The sequence below is a fragment of the Thalassophryne amazonica genome, chromosome 14 (assembly GCF_902500255.1).
Source record: "Thalassophryne amazonica chromosome 14, fThaAma1.1, whole genome shotgun sequence".
Lineage (NCBI taxonomy): Eukaryota > Metazoa > Chordata > Actinopteri > Batrachoidiformes > Batrachoididae > Thalassophryne > Thalassophryne amazonica.
The window spans coordinates 77,336,445-77,359,664 of record NC_047116.1 but is presented as its reverse complement, the minus strand read 5'-3'; the positions used below and the strand labels follow the sequence as shown (position 1 = coordinate 77,359,664).

General features: G+C 39.1%; 1 protein-coding gene across 1 annotated transcript in view; it reads right to left on the bottom strand.

Moving 5' to 3' along the window:
* Window positions 1-689: 689 nt before the first annotated feature.
* Window positions 690-23,220, bottom strand: part of zmp:0000000936 (interleukin-1 receptor type 1) — a 130,573-nt gene continuing 108,042 nt past the window's right edge. Inside the window, 7 exon segments of the mRNA XM_034186182.1 lie at window positions 690-1,070; window positions 9,337-9,608; window positions 12,276-12,345; window positions 12,347-12,444; window positions 18,220-18,363; window positions 19,816-19,867; window positions 19,869-19,971. Coding sequence (XP_034042073.1) covers window positions 774-1,070; window positions 9,337-9,608; window positions 12,276-12,345; window positions 12,347-12,444; window positions 18,220-18,363; window positions 19,816-19,867; window positions 19,869-19,971 — 1,036 coding nt within the window. The 3' untranslated portion in view covers window positions 690-773.

The following is a 23,220-nucleotide window of genomic DNA, read 5'->3' as shown; positions in this document are numbered from 1 at the left end:
CGAGACCCCGATGAGGACGACGAGCATGCAGATGAGCTTGCCTGAGATCGTTTCTGACAGTTTGTGCAGAAATTCTTTGGTTATGCAAACCGATTGTTCCAGCAGCTGTCCGAGTGGCTGGTCTCAGACGATCTTGGAGGTGAACATGCTGGATGTGGAGGTCCTGGGCTGGTGTGGTTACACATGGTCTGTGGTTGTGAGGCTGGTTGGATGTACTGCCAAATTCTCTGAAACGCCTTTGGAGACGGCTTATGGTAGAGACATGAACATTCAATACACGAGCAACAGCTCTGGTTGACATTCCTGCTGTCAGCATGCCAATTGCACGCTCCCTCAAATCTTGCGACATCTGTGGCATTGTGCTGTGTGATAAAACTGCACCTTTCAGAGTAGCCTTTTATTGTGGGCAGTCTAAGGCACACCTGTGCACTAATCATGTTGTCTAATCAGCATCTTGGTATGGCACACCTGTGAGGTGGGATGGATTATCTCAGCAAAGGAGAAGTGCTCACTATCACAGATTTAGACTGGATTGTGAACAATATTTGAGAGAAATGGTGATATTGTGTATGTGGAAAAAGTTTTAGATCTTTGAGTCCATCTCATACAAAATGGGAGCAAAACCAAAAGTGTTGCGTTTATATTTTTGTTGAGTAATAAAATGTCGACCTTATATACATATATTGCTGGAATTTTGCAAAAAAAAAAGGTGCCAGCTGGGAGCATGGCGCACTGTCACTGGAAAACAGGCTCTGCGGTCCATCAGCTGTCCGTCACACGTTCAGCAGGGCAGTTTTCGAGGGGTACACCGCCCTCTTGCCCCTGACTGGCATGTGGTACTTCAGTTCCTTCCAAAAGTTGGAGGAAGAGGAGAGGAATGGTGACAGCTCTGCCTCAGCTCCACGTCTGTCCTCCTCTTCTTTCCCCTTCACGCATGTCCTCCATGTTCGTCTCGTCCTGCGGTTCTTCCACCAGCACACGGCGCCTTGGCACTTCCTCAGGTAACGCACAGACTCTGGGAGGAGAGCCAACTGGGCCGGGCTCATCTCCTCCATCTCCACCAGAACCACCTGTAAAGTACCATTCAGATGAGAATCACGGTACTCATTAAAAACGTTTACTTTGAAATTAAAATGACTGAAATGAACCCAAAGAAATAGAATTTGCTCTCTGTCTCACTCATCACTATATAACTTGGTTTCACACTTGGGTCGTGCAGATACTTTTTAATCAGATGTTATGTTTCATTCTGGGTAAAGTAGCAGCTTCTTGGTGTCAGGTTGTAAAAGTCTGTGCTGTGCAGCCTCCTAGGGCTCCTAGGGCACTTTAAATTAAAAGAACTGGAAAAAGCAGTAACTGGCTTATTTTCATTGACAAACACCTTATTTCTAAAATATATGTAATATACTGCTTCTTAAACACAAAATAAAATTTCAAAGCACACCTACTGTACAACTGCACTTCAAACTGTTTTTTCTGTTGAGATATTTAAATTACTGCACTCACGCTTTGGAATGCCTGTGGACACTCAGCTTGTAAATATGCATTAAAAGTGGAGCGGGTGGATACACGAGTGTGTGGTCAATATTATTTTCAATTTTTCATCCTACTTCAGCTAACACATAAATGGGTAAAGAAGTGAAGTGCTGGTGATATCCTGTGTAACCTGGGTGGGAATGAAGCTCAAAAATGCCCCCATCTCTGAGTTACCAAAATTAAAGCCAACAGGCTGACCTTGGTTCAGATGTTTGATTACGTCTGCCAAGGATGGAATAAAATCATTGTCATTCATTTATTTTTTTGTCTGTCTGTCTTTTACCAGGATTATGTCAAAACTACTGCACAGATTGACAGAATTTTAACCACAGATAGATATTAGGCCATGGAAGACTCCAATAAATTTTGGAGGTGATCCGGATCCGGATTCTGGATCAAGTTTCACTTTATATAGGCTTTGAAGGATTATGTCAAAACTACTTCATGGATTCTCACCAAATTTGCACCACAAATAGAGATTTGATGTGTGCACTTGCACGTACGTACACACGGAGGAAGACGTTGCATCAGAATTTTGGCTCTCTGTTGGATCTGTTTACACAGAGACTGCTACCTGCTGCTTTGGACTTTGAATTAACAGTCTTTTTCAAGACATTTTTTTTTTTTTACTTTTTCACCGTGCTCCAACGCCTAAAGAAGACCTCTAACGGTCGAAACATCGCGACGGAGCACTTTCATCAGCTAACTTTCATCAGCGTTGGCAGGCTAACTAGCTTGCTAACGCTTTCGTTTTTATTTTATTTTTTAGCACCGTTGTCGTGCGTTCGCTGTTGCCGTGCTTTACCTGTGCTGCTTCATGGCCTGTCTGGTGCCTTAACTAAAGCACTCCTTCTGCTGAATCACCTCTAAATTATTTACACATTATTCACTTTGCGTGTTTTTAGGAATCCGCTAGGTTGCGTAGCTACTAGCTCTTAGCCGATTTAGCATGGCGGCTTCTCCTGTCTCTCCCGTACTTTTCTGCTCTGGGTGTGAAATGTTTAGTTATTCCTCGGCCTCCTTTAGCAGTAACGGTACTTGTAATAAGTGCAGCTTCTTCGTAGCTTTGGAGGCCAGGCTGGGCGAATTGGAGACTCGGCTCCGCACCGTGGAAAATTCTACAGCTAGCCAGGCCCCTGTAGTCGGTGCGGACCAAGGTAGCTTAGCCGCCGTTAGTTCCCCCCTGGCAGATCCCGGGCACTCGGGAAAGCAGGCTGACTGGGTGACTGTGAGGAGGAAGCGTAGCCCTAAACAGAAGCCCCGTGTACACCGTCAACCCGTTCACATCTCTAACCGTTTTTCCCCACTCGACGATACACTCGCCGAGGATCAAACTCTGGTTATTGGCGACTCTGTTTTGAGAAATGTGAAGTTAGCGACACCAGCAACCATTGTCAATTGTCTTCCGGGGGCCAGAGCAGGCGACATTGAAGGAAATTTGAAATTGCTGGCTAAGGCTAAGCGTAAATTTGGTAAGATTGTAATTCACGTCGGCAGTAATGACACTCGGTTACGCCAATCGGAGGTCACTAAAATTAACATTAAATCGGTGTGTAACTTTGCAAAAACAATGTCGGACTCTGTTGTTTTCTCTGGGCCCCTCCCCAATCGGACCGGGAGTGACATGTTTAGCCGCATGTTCTCCTTGAATTGCTGGCTGTCTGAGTGGTGTCCAAAAAATGAGGTGGGCTTCATACATAATTGGCAAAGCTTCTGGGGAAAACCTGGTCTTGTTAGGAGAGACGGCATCCATCCCACTTTGGATGGAGCAGCTCTCATTTCTAGAAATCTGGCCAATTTTCTTGGATCCTCCAAACTGTGACTGTCCAGCGTTGGGACCAGGAGGCAGAGCTGTGGTCTTATACACCTCTCTGCAGCTTCTCTCCCCCCAGCCATCCCCTCAATTAACCCATCCCCGTAGAGACGGTGCCTGCTCCCAGAACCACCAATAACCAGGCAAAAATCTATGTTAAGCATAAAAATTCAAAAGAAAAAATAATATAGCACCTTCAACTGCACCACAAGGACTAAACAGTTAATTGTGGTCTATTAAACATTAGGTCTCTCTCTTCTAAGTCCCTGTTGGTAAATTATATAATAATTGATCAACGTATTGATTTATTCTGCCTAACAGAAAGCTGGTTACAGCAGGATGAATATGTTAGTTTAAATGAGTCAACACCCCGAGTCACACTAACTGTCAGAATGCTCGTAGCACGGGCCGGGGCGGAGGATTAGCAGCATCTTCCATTCCAGCTTATTAATTAATCAAAAACCTAGACAGAGCTTTAATTCATTTGAAAGCTTGTCTCTTAGTCTTGTCCATCCAAATTGGAAGTCCCAAAACCAGTTTTATTTGTTATTATCTATCGTCCACCTGGTCGTACTGTGAGTTTCTCTGTGAATTTTCAGACCTTTTGTCTGACTTAGTGCTTAGCTCAGATAAGATAATTATAGTGGGCGATTTTAACATCCACACAGATTGCTGAGAATGACAGCCTCAACACTGCATTTAATCTATTATTAGACTCTATGGCTTTGCTCAAAAAGTAAATGAGTCCACCCACCACTTTAATCATATCTTAGATCTTGTTCTGACTATGGTATGGAAAATAGAAGACTAACAGTATTCCCTGAAAACTCCCTTCTGTCTGATCATTTTTTAATAACATTTAAATTTACCCTGATGGACTACCCTGCAGTGGGGAATAAGTTTCATTACACTAGAAGTCTTTTTCAGAAAGCGCTGTAACTAGGTTTAGGATATGATTCCTTCTTTATGTTCTTATAATGTCATATACCAACACAGAGCAGAGTAGCTACCTAAACTCTGTAAGGGAGTTAGAGATCTCGTCAATAGTTTTACATTCTCATTGAAGACAACTTTGGATGCTGTAGCTCCTCTGAAAAAGAGAGCTTTAAATCAGAAGTGTCTGACTCCATGGTATAACTCACAACTCTAGCTTAAAGCAGATAACCCGTAAGTTGGAGAGGAATGGCGTCTCACTAATTTAGAAGATCTTCACTTAGCCTGGAAAAAGAGTTTGTTGCTCTATAAAAAAGCCCTCCGTAAAGCTAGGACATCTTTCTACTCATCACTAATTGAAGAAAATAAGAACAACCCCAGGTTTCTTTTCAGCACTGTAGCCAGGCTGACAAAGAGTCAGAGCTCTATTGAGCTGAGTATTCCATTAACTTTAACTAGTAATGACTTCATGACTTTCTTTGCTAACAAAATTTTGACTATTAGAGAAAAAATTACTCATAACCATCCCAAAGATGTATCGTTATCTTTGGCTGCTTTCAGTGATGCCGGTATTGGTTAGACTCTTTCTCTCCGATTGTTCTGTCCTGAGTTATTTTCATTAGTTACTTCATCCAAACCATCAACATGTTTATTAGACCCCATTCCTACCAGGCTGCTCAAGAAGTCCTACCATTATTTAATGCTTCAATCTTAAATATGATCAATCTATCTTTGTTAGTTGGCTATGTACCACAGGCTTTAAGGTGGCAGTAATTAAACCATTACTTAAAAAGCCATCACTTGACCCAGCTATCTTAGCTAATTATAGGCCAATCTCCAACCTTCCTTTTCTCTCAAAGATTCTTGAGAGGGTAGTTGTAAAACAGCTAACTGATCACCTGCAGAGGAATGGTCTATTTGAAGAGTTTCAGTCAGGTTTTAGAATTCATCATAGTACAGAAACAGCATTAGTGAAGGTTACAAATGATCTTCTTATGGCTTCGGACAGTGGACTTATATCTGTGCTTGTTCTGTTGGACCTCAGTGCTGCTTTTGATACTGTTGACCATAAAATTTTATTACAGAGATTAGAGCATGTCATAGGTATTAAAGGCACTGCGCTGCGGTGGTTTGAATCATATTTGTCTATAGATTACAGTTTGTTCATGTAAAATGGGGAATCTTCCTTCACAGACTGAGGTTAATTATGTAGTTCCAGAAGGTTCTTGTCTAGGACCAATTTTATTCACTTTATACATGCTTCCCTTAGGCAGTATTATTAGACGGATTGCTTAAATTTTCATTGTTACGCAGATGATACCCAGCTTTATCTATCCATGAAGCCAGAGGACACACACCAATTAGCTAAACTGCAGGATTGTCTTACAGACATAAAGGACTGGATGACCTCTAATTTCCTGCTTTTAACTCGATAAAACTGAAGTTACTGTACTGGCCCCACAAATCTTAGAAGCATGGTGTCTAACCATATCTTTACTCTGGATGGCATTACCCGACCTCTAGTAATACTGTGAGAAATCTTGGAGCATTTTTGATCAGGATATGCATTCAAAGCGCATTTAAACAAATATGTAGGACTTGCCTTTTTTGCATTACGCAATATCTCTAAAATCAGAAAGGTCTTGTCTCAGAGTGATGCTGAAAAAACTAATTCATGCATTTATTTCCTCTAGGCTGGACTATTGTAATTCATTATTATCAGGTTGTCCTAAAAGTTCCCCTAAAAAGCCTTCAGTTAATTCAAAATGCTGCAGCTAGAGTACTGACGGGGACTAGCAGGAGAGAGCATATCTCACCCGTGTTGGCCTCTCTTCATTGGCTTCCTGTTAATTCTAGAATAGAATTTAAAATTCTTCTTCTTACTTATAAGGTTTTGAATAATCAGGTCCCATCTTATCTTAGGGACCTCGTAGTACCATATTACCCCATTAGAGCGCTTCGCTCTCAGACTGCAGGCTTACTTGTAGTTCCTAGGGTTTGTAAGAGTAGAATGGGAGGCAGAGCCTTCAGCTTTCAGGCTCCTCTCCTGTGGAACCAGCTCCCAATTCAGATCAGGGAGACAGATACCCTCTCTAAATTTAAGATTAGGCTTAAAACTTTCCTTTTCGCTAAGGCTTATTGTTAGGGCTGGATCAGGTGACCCTGGACCATCCCTTGGTTATGCTGCTTTAGACGTAGACTGTGGGGGGGTTCCCATGATGCACTGTTTCTTTCTCTTTTTGCTCTGTATGCATCACTCTGCATTTAATCATTAATGATCGATCTCTGCCCCCCTCCACAGCATGTCTTTTTCCTGGTTCTTTCCCTCAGCCCCAACCAGTCTCAGCCCCTCCCTGAGCCTGGTTCTGCTGGAGGTTTCTTCCTGTTAAAAGGGAGTTTTTCCTTCCCACTGTAGCCAAGTGCTTGCTCACAGTGGGTCGTTTTGACCGTTGGGGTTTTTCATAATTATTGTATGGCCTTGCCTTACAATATAAAGCGCCTTGGGGCAACTGTTTGTTGTGATTTGGCGCTATATAAAAATAAAGTTGATTGATTGATTGACTTGCACACACTTTGTCGTGACAATGCCACCCGCTGTGTTCCCAACTGAATGCCATGCTTGTTCTGCTTGACGCTGTGCTTTAGTGCCCTGGACGCTCAATTATTTCATGGCGGGAGTAATCATTTTCTGTCAGAGTTGGCTGTAGAAACACCTCTAATCGCATCCGGAATCACAGAGGATCATTTCATCTGAACCTTTTTCTCTCTGACTCTTGTCTGCTGCATGAGGTGGAGAAAGTATTGGAACCATCTAAAAGGATTATTTTTCATGTTTATATTATAATGGCTTGGTCAAACAGCTACATGTTCATATCCTTCTCATAAGCAGCTGTAAAAGTACGTTTATGATATATAACTTCTCGCTATAATCGTTCAGGACGAGCTGCGCTGTGATGCGTGCGCTGATGCAATCACTTAGAACGGTTTACAATGAGTTTAACTCTCCTGCACGACAGAGTGTGTGCAAGTGCGCGAAATCAAAGCTTCATGCAAGTGTCAGAGGGCCTGTTCGCTCTCACAAAAATAAATAAATAAATAAAATCACACACAGTTTGATAGTAGCTGTTTTTAAGGAGAATAAAACCATGAAACTTGCCAAGAACATTCATGCTGGGATAGTGATGAAAAAAAGTCAGATTTTTTTATTTATTTATTTTTGTTTACTTATTTAAAGTAGTAATGTTTTGTTTACATACATATATAAAACATTTATGTATGTAAATCGTCTAGAGTGTTGGGTATTGTTAAAAATTTACTCTCATCAGATCAGTCTTTCACCAGTATTCTTATTAGATTAGATGAGATTATTTTAAATTAGATTAGAGATTAGCAAGAAATTTACTGATCTCTTGGGAAGACTACCTCATGGAAACTAAGAGTTATTGGTACGTCTTGGAGAAAAAAGAATCAAATGAAGAATAGAATTAACAATGCTTTAGTTTCTATACAAGAAAAGTGGGCGCTTTTTGTGATGGGGGCACGGAAAAAAAAACAGGACACATGGGCTGTACAATTTAACATGAACAGTGGAAAACTACACTTTTGAGCACTTAATTCTTTCCACTATAGTCAGTTCTGTGAACATGAGTGTGAAAAGAACAAGAGAGCATGAGTGATATAGCAAGAGTGGGACAGAAAAAAGAGGAGAACCAGGGGTCGCTGCCCTGCCAGCACGCGGACTCCCAGAGACACACAGACAAAACACCCCACAACAGAATCACAAGACGTGACACGTAACAAAAAGGCCTGCCTTTGCCCGCACGCACGCACATCATCATACACACACACACACCACACACACACACAGAGAAAGACTCCAAACAACAGATGAGAGCAAGCACTCGAAATGTATTTCCTCAGTTTCTTCAGTCCTGACAGCCAGTGCTGTGAAGAGACGGAGCTTATTGATTTTCCGGTCTTTAATAATTCAGCCCCGGGCCCAACTAATCCCAGATTTGGGGTATCCATCCCTACTAGTCTGTATTTGAACAGTGAAACTATTCACTTGTACTGATTCAAATGTATTTCAAATGTATTTCAAGTTTCCATCCACTTATTGTATTTTATATTGGGAACAATGAGAGAACAAATTTTACTCACATTAAAATGAAAAAGGATCCTTTGTAATTTGTATCCTGTTTTATAGTTTGCTGCACATAAAATGTGCTTATGCTTGTCCTGCTAGAGAAAAAGTAAATGCTAATTTATGCTCAAAAAAAAAGAAAAAAAAGTGCTAAGTGAGATGGATAATTACATATTGCAATCATTTAGAGACACAACAAGGTCTCCTGCCCTGCGATAGACTGATGAACCTGTCCAGGGTGTAACGTGCCTCTACCCTATGACTGCTGAGATAGTCTCCAACCCCTCCTGGTCACCCTTGATTGGAGTAAGCGGGTATAAAAAATGAATGAATGAATGAACAAAGTTCCTTGATAGCAAATGGTTTAGGATGTGAAAAGAAAAATATTAACAGACCCACTTATTCACTCAAATCCATGAATGAAATGGAATTCAGGCTACAAATGGGAGAAATTGGCCATTGTGGATTTTCACTTGGCTCATCAGGAAAATTTGAACAATACATCAGTATGAATGTTGATGTCAGATTTCATGTTTGTATCAACAACTGAAAAGATTTTTGCAGTCTTTTCCTCCACATCTCAAACTCCTATAATGCATGTTTTCCTGGAATCTTTCACCTTCACGAACTGAGTTTGTGAAAGTCACATTTTATTTTAGCTCCTCTTCAGCTGATAATAATAATAATAATAATAATAATAATAATAATAATAATAATAATAATAATAATAATCCCATTCATCTAATTATGTTTCACCTTTGTCACAACATTTTAATTCTAATATATGATTAGTCAAGAGAAAGTGTTGATTTGATCTAACTGAAGACTGGAGATTATAGTGCACGTACAGTCACTGCAGCTCTGTCTAATTTATTTTGCAGAATGTGCATTACCCCATGTGTTTCCTCACCTTCAGAGTTCCTTCCAGCAGCACTCTGTGCATCGCTATTATACACTCCAGCTGCTGCCTCACATCTGGACCTCCTCCATCACCAGTATCAATACAGCTGGTGCCACTTTCATTCGTGTTACTCTCCTCGCTCTCACTGTTTTTTTGTGATATGTTGTTATTAATGCAGCTCGTCCTGCTCTTGCGTTGTCTGTACATGAACGTGGATGCGTCATAGAGCAGGAGGAGACGGCGACTGGCCTGTATGTTCTCCTCCACTGATTCCATAACAGCTGCAAGGAGGAAACAAGCAGTTATTATGTTAATTTAAAAAAAAAATGATGGCCTTCAAAAAATACACAGATACACATCAGTCCATTCTTATCATAATAACTCAAAAATAATCTTCTAACCCAGCCAATGAAAAGGACGCACAATGAAGAAAAACTCTTAAAATCTGGATAACTTTTAATGCACTAAATCAACCCAAAAAAACATAAGGAAAGACAATAAGCAAAGACGGTCGGCCACGCCCCACATGGACAGAGCATGCTGGACTGATGATAAAAGAGAAGCAGTGGTAGTGGTCAGTGAGTGTGGTTTCCATACAGAGTTTATTACATAAGAGAAATTAACTTGTATGTTACTTGCAGTAACATACAAATAATTACACATTGTGCAGTAACATGCAAATAAATTATTTAAAAAAATCATACATTGTGATTTCCGGATTTTTTTTTTTTATTTAGATTGTCTCTCACAGTAGACATGCACCTAAGATGAATATTTCAGACCCCTCCATGATTTCTAAGTGGGAGAACTTGCAAAACTGCAGGTGTGTTCAAATGCTTATTTCCTCACTGTAATTAATAAAGTTTTTAAGATTTTGTACTCAGAAAAGTAACCAGTAGTTACTTTGCTGATTAGTTACCTTGCTAATTGCTCAATCGTAAGAGTAACCAAGTTAGATTACTAGTTACCTTATTAGTTACATTACTTATTAGTTGCACATTTTTGGCAGACTCTAATAATGTAATTGCATGAAGCTGCTAATGAAGTAACTGCATAAAGTAACTGTATAAAGCAACTAAAAAGTAACTAAAAAGTGACTTTTCAAAGTCAACTTTGTTAGTTGTGTAGTAATGAGTGTGGTGGTGTGTGTGTGTAAGTGGTGTTGTGTGGTGTGTGTGTGTGTGTGTGTGTGTGTGTGTGTGGTGGTGTGTGTGTGTGTGTGTGTGTGGTCTTGGGGGGTATTAAAAATCTGATGTAAATTTAAAAAATTTGATGTGTACAATTGTTACATACATACCATGCAAACGTTTAGGCCATTTAATGAATCATAAAGCATTAAATTATGAAAACCTGAATAAAAATTTATAAATATTGGGTAGAAAATTGGGTGCCATTTACATGTGATTTTTCCATATATAAGTTGCAGGACCTCAAAACTATTTTAAGCATAACGCAACTTAAAGTATGAGTAATTGGGTTTAACCTACAAAGAAATTATTATTATTATGGAATAAACATATAGTTCACATATTCACTTTTGTTGGAACTGATTTTGTGTTGACATACAAGTAAAAAAGGGAGTCAAGTGAGGGGCATGAAATGTTATTTTATTATAACTCTGGGATGCCTAAACCTTTACACAGTACTAAGGACTGCCTTTCCTGTTTCCCCAAAGTTGTGATGGTGACATTTCTTTGGTGTCATTTATTTCTAAGAATGGGCCTCATTCTGTTTTGATGCAGTAATCAAAATCCACATCTTCAAAAAGTGACATATTAAAACACCATCTAGTCATGTGTTTATATACTTCATTGATCTTCCAGGTCATAGATACTGGAGTATGATCATGAATGGTTATGGAGTGATTCGATGTAACCAAGTTGCTCACTCACTCACTCATCTTCAACCGCTTACTGCAATTAACAGTGTTGCCAAAGTAACTTTGAAAAATTCCTTTATTAGTTACTTTATACAGTTACATTTTACAGTTACTTCATTAGCAGCTGCGGACAACTTGTCGGCAACTAATAAAGTAACTAGCAATCTAACTTGGTTATTTTTAAGATTGAGTTTTCACAAAAGTAACTATTACTTACTTTGCCGATTACTTACTTTGCTGATTACTCAGTCTTAAGCGTAACCAAGTTAGATTACTACTTACCTTCTTAGTTACATTACTTATAACTTGCAAGTTGACAGCAGCTCCTATAACTGCATAAAACTGTCCCTGCGGTCACAGGGCGTGACCACAGGGACAGGACGCCAGTCTGTCGCAGGGCCACATATAGACAAACAAACATATTCTCACACACAGGCACACCTACGAACAATTTAAAGTTGAAAAACCACAGAACCTGCGTGTTTTTGGATGTGGGAGGAAGCCGGAGCACCCGGAGAGAACCCACGCAAAAATGGGGAGAACATTCAAACTCCACACAGAAAGGCCAAAGGTGGGAATCAATCCCATGACCTTCTTGCTGTGAGGCAACAGTGCTAACCACTAAGCTACTGTGCTGCATTCATCAAGTCAAAACATGAGTACTTGCACTGAACCAGATGTTGTATTGTCCCAGTGTCTTCAAGAACAAAATTCACTCATGGATTGTTTAATTGTTTCTGTTGGCGGCCAGGAATTTTTTTGTTTTCTTGCTGCATTACAGCTGACATTACAAAGTATGTTTTTCAGGCCACTGTGTCTTTTCTCATTTGACATTGCGTCTTACTGTTCAGAGACTGCCATGGATAATTAATTCTTAACATCAACAGACATGACCATCAAATCTCAAAGAACTGCTGTAAAATAGGCTTAGAATGTCATTTTTAAACATATTTCCTAATGCTAAGTTGAGAAACAAACTCCTTTGTCAACTTTGCAGTAAAACATGAAACAGAAAGTCGTTTTCAGATATCTTCTTTAGAGCAGAATCAAAGTAAAGAAGTGGACTTACACTGTCCAGGCACGCAGTCGCGGCCGGCGATGAAGAGTTTGTAGCCACATTTTGCTTCCAGCACTTGAGGGTAGAACGTGGAGAGCAAACGTCTGGATGTCCTCGCTGAATCCCTCCTCACACTGCTGTGGGTACACCACGTAGGCATCATACAGCTTCCCATCTAAATCTAACAGAATTTTAAAAAAGAACATTTCAGTGTGCATACATTTTAAAACCCTACATGTCTCCATTTTGTTTGAGTGATGCCATAAGTTCTTTGATGAGCCGCCACTGTTGAGAGACACTGTGATGTCACAGTGATGCCATAATCAGAACTGTTCCACAGCTGATAACAGACTGAGTTTACAAGCTGTTTACGGCGGGGCCATGTGATTCTAAAGGCTGAATTAGGACAGTTAACAGACTGGTGAGACTCACGGACAACACCTCATATCACACCGTGAGCCCACACAACATGGTACTATTTAGGCAAACAGACAATCACCATGAACATGTGCATGCCAGTCAACATGCCGCCAGCATCGAGCAGCACAGAGAAAACAGATGTAATTGTTCATATTAATTCCATTTAATTAAATTTATTTCATTTATATAGTGCCAAATCACAACAAAGTTGCCTCAAGGTGCTTCACACAAGTAAGGTCAATGCTTACCAACCCCTAGAGCAAGCACATAGGCGACAGAGGTAAGGAAAAACTCCCTCTGATGATATTGAGGGAGAAACCTCAAGCAGAACAGATGCAAAGGGGTGACCCACTGCTTAGGCCATTCTACCAAAAAAAGTTTACAATACAGAACATAACAACAACTGACTAGTCCACCATCAGTGGGGGAGGAATTAGGGGATCATCAAGCCACTCGTTGGATCTGTTCCTACAGCAGAGTCCGTCCTGCGTCCGCCACAGAAATCATCCAGTTCAGCATGTGGATCCAGCCACATCTCGGACAGAGAGTAACAGAAAACAGAAACAGTCGACCAGAAAAAGTACACTTAAGGTATAATTTGTCAGCATTCCTTGTACTGTGGCTTGTCTTTGCTCTCTGTGTTTTCTCTGCCTGTGCTCTGTGTCTGCACACCTGGCCTTCATCGTCTGCGTGTGATTCATCTATAACTGGAATGCACTTTTGTAAGTAGGAACCCACTGCCCCAGTTTCCCATTCCAGAGACATTGCATAGGAGTGTCAGCCAGGGCCAGATCTAGCATCTGCCCCTCTTTTCATTGACCAAAAAAAAAAACCCACTGAATGTTGTTTCTGAACCCTCCATTCAGCAACAAGTGACTCAGCTAGATACACTTATACCAGACCTGATTCATCAAGGAGTACTTTTGTTTTAGCCACAGACATTTCAAATATTCTCTGTTACTTGTCATCATAACATCATAGCATCACATTCAAGACTGTACAACACACGTTCAAATTAATAAAAAAAAATGGTTATAAAGTATCTTTTCTCTGTCATTGTATTTTGTGAAGAAATATGCACCAAAATGCAGAATATAACACCTAAAAATTCTAAATTTCCTGGAGGGCGTCGACCTCCCCTGGCTATGGGCCGGTTTTAATGCCATGCAAACTACTTACACTATCTTTGCAATCAAATGGACAGCCACAATTGACATACTGGGCACCCCTGGTGTATGATCTGCTTCATGCAGTTTTTAAGCTTATTGATTGGTGTGAATTTTTAATGTATATTTGTGAGTGTTGTCTTGGTCTTAAGAGTTGCAAAGAGGCAATTTACTATCAATTGTGTGTTGATATAATAATAAAGCATTCTATGAGGTGTATATATTCTAACTTGTATCCCAACATCCGCCTGTCTCCTCTCACCCTGGAAAACTCTGGAGAAAGGAGGAGGAGTCCAGCCCCTCTCCAGGAGTCTGGATTCAGAGCCCACACTGCACGTGGAGGTGAGCCTAATATCTCTAGTTGGTACAAGCTAATGAGGTGGGCAATAATTTACCGTGTACACATAAAGACCAGTCCAAGGGTGACACTCACAGGGAAGACAAACAGAGCTGAAAAACAACAGAAGAGGAATTATGACATGGACACAGCAGCAGGACAAACAGTACCAGGAAAGAGGAAAGACAAACAAACCAACGAGAGACCGGGAATGATGACGTAAAATAAATCAATGAGCAGAGTGATGCACAATAAAGCACTGATGCGACAAGGACAGCATGAAAAACAGGAACTAATGTAAGATGACTAATGACAGAAAACACAAGACTGTTGTGGAATTACACTTAAGACACGTGTAAGAAAGACAGCAAAGCCGCCACACTGAAACACAGAGCCTAGACGGCTGCACACACTGACATGAAACCTGACCACCGTTTGTGATTCCATTACAAGTTTGAACAAATATTACAAGGTTTGTTTTAAATTTAGAAATCATTTAGTAATGGTTTGATTTGAATTCCAAAATAACTGTTCAGAGTGACCAGTACACATTTAGAAGGGTCATAAAAGAGTGTAAAACTTGAAATTTTGATATTTTAAAAGAAAACAGCTCGGAAACATTAGGGCAAACAATCTGTATTTTGTTGTGTTTACATATTTGAAAAAGAAACAGTAATGTCGCGTTATAAGTTGTATTATAATATGCCTGCAATGCTACATGCGCTCTGATTGGCTGCTTACCGGTTTATTTTCCCATATCCGACCAGTTACCATGACAATTGGTCTGTAACGTGTATCCCAAACACGATTAGAAAAACCAAGTCGGACATGAACATACTCCATAAATATCTAAACAGCATCGGAAAAAACACACAGACTGTTAGCAAGTTCTTCATGGAAGTGAAGCAAACAGGTCTCCGACTACGAGCCCAAAACTGTCGGCAGCTTTCATATTCGGGAGATACCATAAGTTTGTGTGTTTATATATATAATAGCCATATAATAAATGAATGATTAACCTTGCTTACGTGATCTGTACAGGATGTTTTTCGCACAGACCTCGCTGACACTCGGCCCGTACTTGCACCTCATTCTGATATTTTCCCGTACAGACCTCGCACTCGGTTAATAATCCAATTTTATTGGCTGTTGGGAAATTTCCTTGATAATCTTGAAAACATTAAAGAGCGCTAGATACTGCTGTCTGTTAAACAAACAAATTTTGTTTTGTGTTTTTCACTTTAAATCAATATTCCATTGATAACAGTATGACTGAAAGTGAAATTTCATAATATTTGGCAAATGTTCATTTTCTTTCCATGTACAGTAATACACTAACCCAGTTATTTTAGCCACCACAAGTGGAAATGGTCTTTTTATGTTTGTTTGTTTGTTTATATATATATATATATATATATATATATATATATATATATATATATATATATATATATATATATATATATATATATATATATATGCGTGTGTGTTTGTGTGTGTAAATACATTGTGCTATTGTAGTACTGATCTTCAGTTTTTATGTCACCTTTTATCATATGTTTTTTAGACGTTTTTAGAAGTTGTCTGCTTCACAAATAAAATGTACGATTTATTGTGGATGTTGGTATGCTGATTTCAGATATGACAATAAAATGGCTGATTGGCTACTGTTTCCAAGATATTAAAGTTTTTACATTTTATGTCTACATAATTATGTTGCATTGATAGTAGAGTTTTCAAGAAAAATCATAAACAGGTCTTTTCATGTTTCTCTGATTGTGTATATAATAATATCTCACCTGTTCTCTTTTTCTAATGCTTTAAAGATCAGCAAAAGGTTTATATATTAGTAGCATTAGTAGTAACATATCTTAAAACCTAGAGCCAATCAGCAGTTTCAAACATGATTTTCATTCTCAGTGACCCAAAATTAAATTTGACTATATTTATTTCTGAAGCATTTAACTTGTAACTGTTAAAATGGCCTAAGCAGAGGGTCACCCCTTTGAGTCTGGTCTGCTTGAGGTGTCTTCCTCAATATTATCAGAGGGAGTTTTTCTTTACCATTGTCACCTGTGTGCTTGCTCTAGGGCAGTGGTTTTCAAACTTTGGGGGGGGGTGCAAGGGATTATGAATGGTCCTTTTTGAGAATCATTAAGAAATGATTCGATCCAGCGACCTCAATAGCCTTTTTGCTTAACGAGTCCCTTATTAGTCCTTCAGAGCAGCCATTGTTTTTGAGGGTGTTTTATCTGGAAAATGATCATTTCTTTACGTTGATTACAGATCCGCTGCAGGGTCTGTAATCCCGAAGCAATGAACCAACAAAGCAGTGGATTGAAGCAGTGCTCTGATCCACTGCTTCATTGGTTAATTGCTTCGCTGCATTTCAGAAGTGACAAGTCCGCTTCTTAACCCCTCTCAAAGCAATTTATAAATGTCAATTGTGAGTCACTTTTGTGCGGATTAATGTCACTAAGTGGGACTCTTAATTATCTTCCATTCCATTCGCACAGCTCCAAACACTGCGCCGCTCTCTCCTGAGACAGAGTCCAGTCAGAATTAATGTGAAATCAAATGACACCTCTTTCCAAATGTTGTAACACAAACAGACTAAAACGTTTTTTCCTCCCAAAATGAGACGTCCTGCGTTCTTTATGAATTACATTGATGTTGACTTAGAGCTCAGCTCAGAGGTATGGAGTGACATTCATGCCATTAATGTCTGAAAGGAAATGCTTTTGAGAAAAACTACAGATTTTGTTTATTTTTATTTTATTTTATAAGATCAAGGATCAAGTGGCCAATTTCATATTTATTTACTTTAAGACTCAATAAAATGTTATTGACATAGAAAACCTGTAAAGCCTACTTTTAGTACACACAAAATTCACAGGCGGTATTGATACGTAATTGGATCGATAAGTGGAATCAATAATGGCATCGATATCAATAAAATCTTATCGATACCCATCCCTTATTGTTTATATTAAAATGTGTTAGTTATGCCAAAGACGTTTAAAACACACAGAGATGTTTAAAACTTAAAACAAACTATGTTTAAAATATGACAAAAGATAAAAATAGAAGAATAGAAAGTTCTTTAAAAACACGTTTAAAATGTTTGAAAAAGGTGCAAAATGTGTGAAAGAATGGAAAGTTCTTTAAAAACATTTAAAATGTTTACAAAGGCTGTAAAATGTGTAAATGCAGGCAGTTCCTTTAAAACACACAAATACTTTTAAAATGTGTTTAAGATTTGTAAAAGAATAAAAAAAACACAGATATTGAAATTGTGTGGATACGTGTCGGGGGGCAACTAGTCATTTCACTCACTCTCCCACACTTTGAAAACCCCTGCTCTAGGGGTTGGCAGGGTTAGACCTTGCTTGTGTGAAGTGCCTTGAGGCAGCTTTGTTGTGATTTGGCGCTATATAAATTAAATAAATTGGAATTGTGTAGAGGAGTGGGATGTCTGTTAGGGGCTGGTACCCAATGGTACGCGCATTGGCTGAAAGATGGGGTAGATTCTGGTTAGGATGGCAGTCTATCACAGGGCCACATATAGACAGACAAACACAGCCACACTCTCACTCACATCTTTGGTCAAATTTTGATTCCTGACAGCTCCTGAACCTTGAGCACATACTGACTAATCTTTGGGTCAACTCAACCCCAAACACAGGGGATGGGAAAATGTGCAGGGGAAGAATTTTAAATGTCTGGTAAATCCACTATAGTTGCCATGTTGCATAACACTGTACTGAAATGACAGTTCCCCAGAAATGTACTTCTGCAGGCGCCTCTGCGGTTTGCATGTTTCCTGTGTTTGTCTTGGTGTTGACTCATGCAGTGAGGTCTCACACTGACAAAGGTTGACATAAGATGTGAACATTGTAAGTGTACAATCAAGACTGAAATCTATCTTATTTCATCTCAGAGTTTTTGGAAAAAGCACGATTATAAACACAATAATATAATGTCATTTTCTATGCATTCAGGGGCACATTATTAATGGCCTGATGTTAAATACCTTTGTTGGTGTAGAGGAAGGGGAATGCTCTCCTGACCCACAAGATGATGTCAATCTTGAAAAGGTAGTAGATGATGATACTGCTGGCAAACAGAACCTTCACGGTAATCAGCACTAATCCAACAGGAAGTATGATGTTGGGATCTGAGAGGACAGAAATCCAAAATGTAACTGTAACACTAACTGCTATTGTGGTCTGCTCAGTGCAACCATTTACCTCTGTCAGTGACTCTGAGGCTCAACCACATTTTATTCAGCTTCTGGCTGGTGTGATAAGAAATAAGCCCCTTCTAAAATGTGTAGTGTGGGTGACGAGGGATGCAAAGGTGCTTCTGATATAGTACCCCTTGTTTTTTGTTTGTTGTTGCTTTTTTATGATTTTTCACTTGTGGTTCTTTTATTCTGGCAAATTTGTTTCTTCTGATTTTCTTCAACTTTTCTTCCTGTCCAAGGTCACTTGGGCTTGCACTTTGTGTGCATGCTTTTACCATGTTTGATGGAGTCCTGCATGATTTAGCTGTTCACAGCCCCTCACTCCAGTGCCAGATTGTCTTTCTTCCATGCCTAGTTTCTTACAACATTGTTTGGCCATGCTTGATTCCCTGTTGCCGACCTACACTGTTGCCTTTCCTGCTCATCACTGGACTCTCTATAGTATGTGATATATGACTGAACTTTGTGTTTTCACCCTCTCCCTGTTGCTCTGGTTAACCTAACTGCTGTTTCTCTCATGGACACCGTTTCCTTGTGGACAGATTTCCTGCTGTGCTCTGACCCTGTGCTTGTATCCATGTTTAACTCTCCAAGCATTTTCCAACATAGAGTCCTTTGCTGAATGAACTCCTTATGCATTGTGTGATCAACTCTGCTATCCATTCGAGTGTTCTGGCCTTCCTAAGACATGCAGATTAGGTGAACTGGAAACTCTAAACTGGTCATAGCTGTGAGTGAGAGTCTGAATCAGTTTGTCTGGTTGTGTTGTCTGGCAGCTTGTCCAATGTGTACCACAGCTCGATCCAGTGGCCGCTGGGATGAGCTTCATCCTCACCCTCTGCCACCCCTCATGATCCTTAACTGGAATGAACAAGTTTTGAAAATGAATAAATGAACGCTGCAAACTCGCTAGCTGCTAATAAACAGTTGACCTTTTTTATACCAGTGTTCTATGGATATTCGTTCATTCATTTGCTATACCCACTTTGTCCAATTAAGGATCATAGTGAGGCTGAAGCCTATCCCAATGTGCATTGGGTGAAAGGTGGGGTAGACCCTGGATAAGATAGCAGTCTATTGCATATCATATATAGACAGACAAACACAACCACACTCTCACTCACATCTTTGGTCAATTAAAGTTTCCAGTTCACCAAACCTTTTATGTCTTTGGAAGCGAGAGGAAGCCAACACACTGTCCGAGAACCTCTTGCATGAGTTCCGATATCCCTCATACTTTGGGCGAAGGGTATATAAGCATGTTTTGATGTTTTCTATCAGAAGCAGAACTGCTGCTGGGTTTGCAGTCTACTATAGTGCAAGCACAAACACACATCAATAAATAACAAAGCACAGTTAGCATTTGGAACATTTGTACTGTACCTGCTGGCAGAAGAGTAAAATATCCCTCAGGATTTCCTCGGTCACTGTGCGCCCCGACAAGTGTAGTTTATGTGGAAATCTTCTTCCATCAGTCGAGAGAACTTCAGCAGGCGCTGGAACCACACTCCTTTCCCTGGGACTGCATGGTATGACAAACTGTTGAAAAAAAATCAATAGAAAAAAAATGTTTACAGTGAAGTACAGGGCTGCATGGTATTTGCCCAGCTAAATATTGCATAAACAAAGTGTGGTCTAATCATTAATGGGACAATTATTCACAATTTACTCATTGCTTCAGCGATACATTGTTGTTAACTAATATGTCACCATAACTTTGTAGGGTAATACATCTAGGAATTGTGTGTTCATTCATTACACATAACTATTGTTACAATGCTGTTAACAAATGCAGCTGCTAACACCTTAGCCATAATTGAGGATAAGCCATTTCTTCATCAACTTCCAGATTAGTTATTTGTTGCTTATAAAGGATCATGAGGTTTCCTCCAAAAATACTTAAAAAAAAAGAAAAAAAAAAAAGCTTTTTCTTCCACAAGACAAACTGAAATAGTACACATCCTCAAGCTGTGTTTGGATCTTTTGTATGAGATAGCATAAAGCTACAGTGTTGTAGGATTTAGTGTTGTCCAGTGATCTAGTGATTACATTATGCCATAGCCAGTCATAATTTTATTTTCCATCATGTTTTCACTTCTTTGGTGACATTGACGCATGCTCTCTTAACATCTCTTGTGATAAACAATATTTATAATTTCACAAAAATGACTTTCTCAAGGAAATTTCTCAAATCTGTTAGCCTTCATGAACAACCATTAGACAATGTACAGGGAGCAACCACTGCACTTTTTCTGTATTCCGGATGTGCTATAAAATGTAAAAGATGAACTAAGGGCACCTTGACACTTGCACAAATTTGATCCCTGCACTGCCACGCAATTTGTCATGACAATGCATCCCACTTTGTTCTGCTTGATGCTACGCTTTGTCCCGCTTGATGCCACACTATATAAAATAATTTCGTAACCGATGACGCATTTGTTCTCAGAACTTGGCTGATGAAACTATTCTCTCAGGGTTCCCAGCATCACAGAGAAATTATCTACAGCTACAGGTTGTCTCATGCTTGTCGTGTGATGGAGAATGCATTTGGAATCTTGGGTATGCGTGTGTATGGCTTCAATCATGGAGAAACTGGGGAGAACTGACATTTACCATTTCGTATGCTTATATATTTTGGGTCAAGGGTGAATGCTGCGAAAACAAAAAGTTGACAGAACTAATATTTTTGGAGAAATGAACTATATTAGCCACCAGCAGTGAACAATGAACATTGTGCTGCAATGCACCATGACGGTTCGGGGCTGTGGAGTTGTAAATGGTGGTATTGTGGTTCATGTTAGTTTAACAGTGTTCTTAGTGTTATTGATTTATTGTTTTTTGTAGTTCAATTGCTTTAGTCAGTTTAGTTAAGTGTCATGTTGCCGTTACCATGAGTGAGAAAGATAGTCTGTTTATGTCTTACACCACCGTCTGTTTGTGGGTGTATAAAAACAAAAGTGTGCGTGCATACGTACATGCATACATACATGCGTACGTACGTGCATATGTGATTTTATTTAGTAAGTTCAATGAAAATACATAAAATAACTTTAAATACGTTAAAAATACATGGATGACACAAGAAAGTGAAAACACTTATTTCCATTGTGGTCAATTTAAAAATCAAATGATGAAATAGAAATAAGAATAAAATAAAATAATAATAATGATAATAATAATAACAACAACAACAACAAGAGCAATAAGACATTTCTGATGTCCACCAATCTGGATTGCATCCAAAATTGAGTAGAGCCTTCAATGGCCTAATATCTATGTATGGTAAAAATTTCATCAAAATCAGTGCAGTATTTTTGATGTAATCCTGCTACAAGACAGAACAGACAAATAAATAAACAAGAGCAATCACAGATTTCTCCAATCCACCAACATGGATCTGGATCACCTCCAAAATTCAGTGGAGTCTTCCATCGCCTAATATATATCTGTGATGAAAATCTCATCAAAATCCATCCAGTACTTTGAATTTATCCTGCTAACAGACAGAGAAGTAAATAAATAATAAATGCCGATGATTTTATGACGTCCTTGGCAGACGTAGTAATAATAATAATAATAATAATAGTGTGTATATGATAACAAGAACCTAAACAATTTATAAATACATTCAGACAGTAAAGTAACATTAAACAAAATTATGTCATTAACAAGGAACTAAAACAGCTGAGTTCTTCTTCTAAAAACTGTTGAGGACTAAGGTTCTAAAACATTCTGGAATCACACACCATTCCAACTCATTCTAGAAACTTTGTATAATTTATTACCACCCTTGAAAAATGTCAGCTACCTTTTTTATAAACACTACCCAATATAGAGCCTGTGGATCCCCATAGGCAACATGCTAGTTTATTTTATATATATATAGATATATATAGATATATCTATATATATATATATATATATATATATATATATATATATACGAGGTCTATATATATATACGAGGTTCCTGTGGCGACCCCCCGCGGTCGGGTCCGGCCCGACATGCGAATCTGCCCGCACGTTCTTTCATTACAAAAATTCTTGAAAGGGTAGTTGTAAAACAGCTAACTGATCATCTGCAGAGGAATGGTCTATTTGAAGAGTTTCAGTCAGGTTTTAGAATTCATCATAGTACAGAAACAGCATTAGTGAAGGTTACAAATGATCTTCTTATGGCCTCGGACAGTGGACTCATCTCTGTGCTTGTTCTGTTAGACCTCAGTGCTGCTTTTGATACTGTTGACCATAAAATTTTATTACAGAGATTAGAGCATGCCATAGGTATTAAAGGCACTGCGGTGGTTTGAATCATATTTGTCTAATAGATTACAATTTGTTCATGTAAATGGGGAATCTTCTTCACAGACTAAAGTTAATTATGGAGTTCCACAAGGTTCTGTGCTAGGACCAATTTTATTCACTTTATATATGCTTCCCTTAGGCAGTATTATTAGACGGTATTGCTTAAATTTTCATTGTTACGCAGATGATACCCAGCTTTATCTATCCATGAAGCCAGAGGACACACACCAATTAGCTAAACTGCAGGATTGTCTTACAGACATAAAGACATGGATGACCTCTAATTTCCTGCTTTTAAACTCAGATAAAACTGAAGTTATTGTACTTGGCCCCACAAATCTTAGAAACATGGTGTCTAACCAGATCCTTACTCTGGATGGCATTACCCTGACCTCTAGTAATACTGTGAGAAATCTTGGAGTCATTTTTGATCAGGATATGTCATTCAAAGCGCATATTAAACAAATATGTAGGACTGCT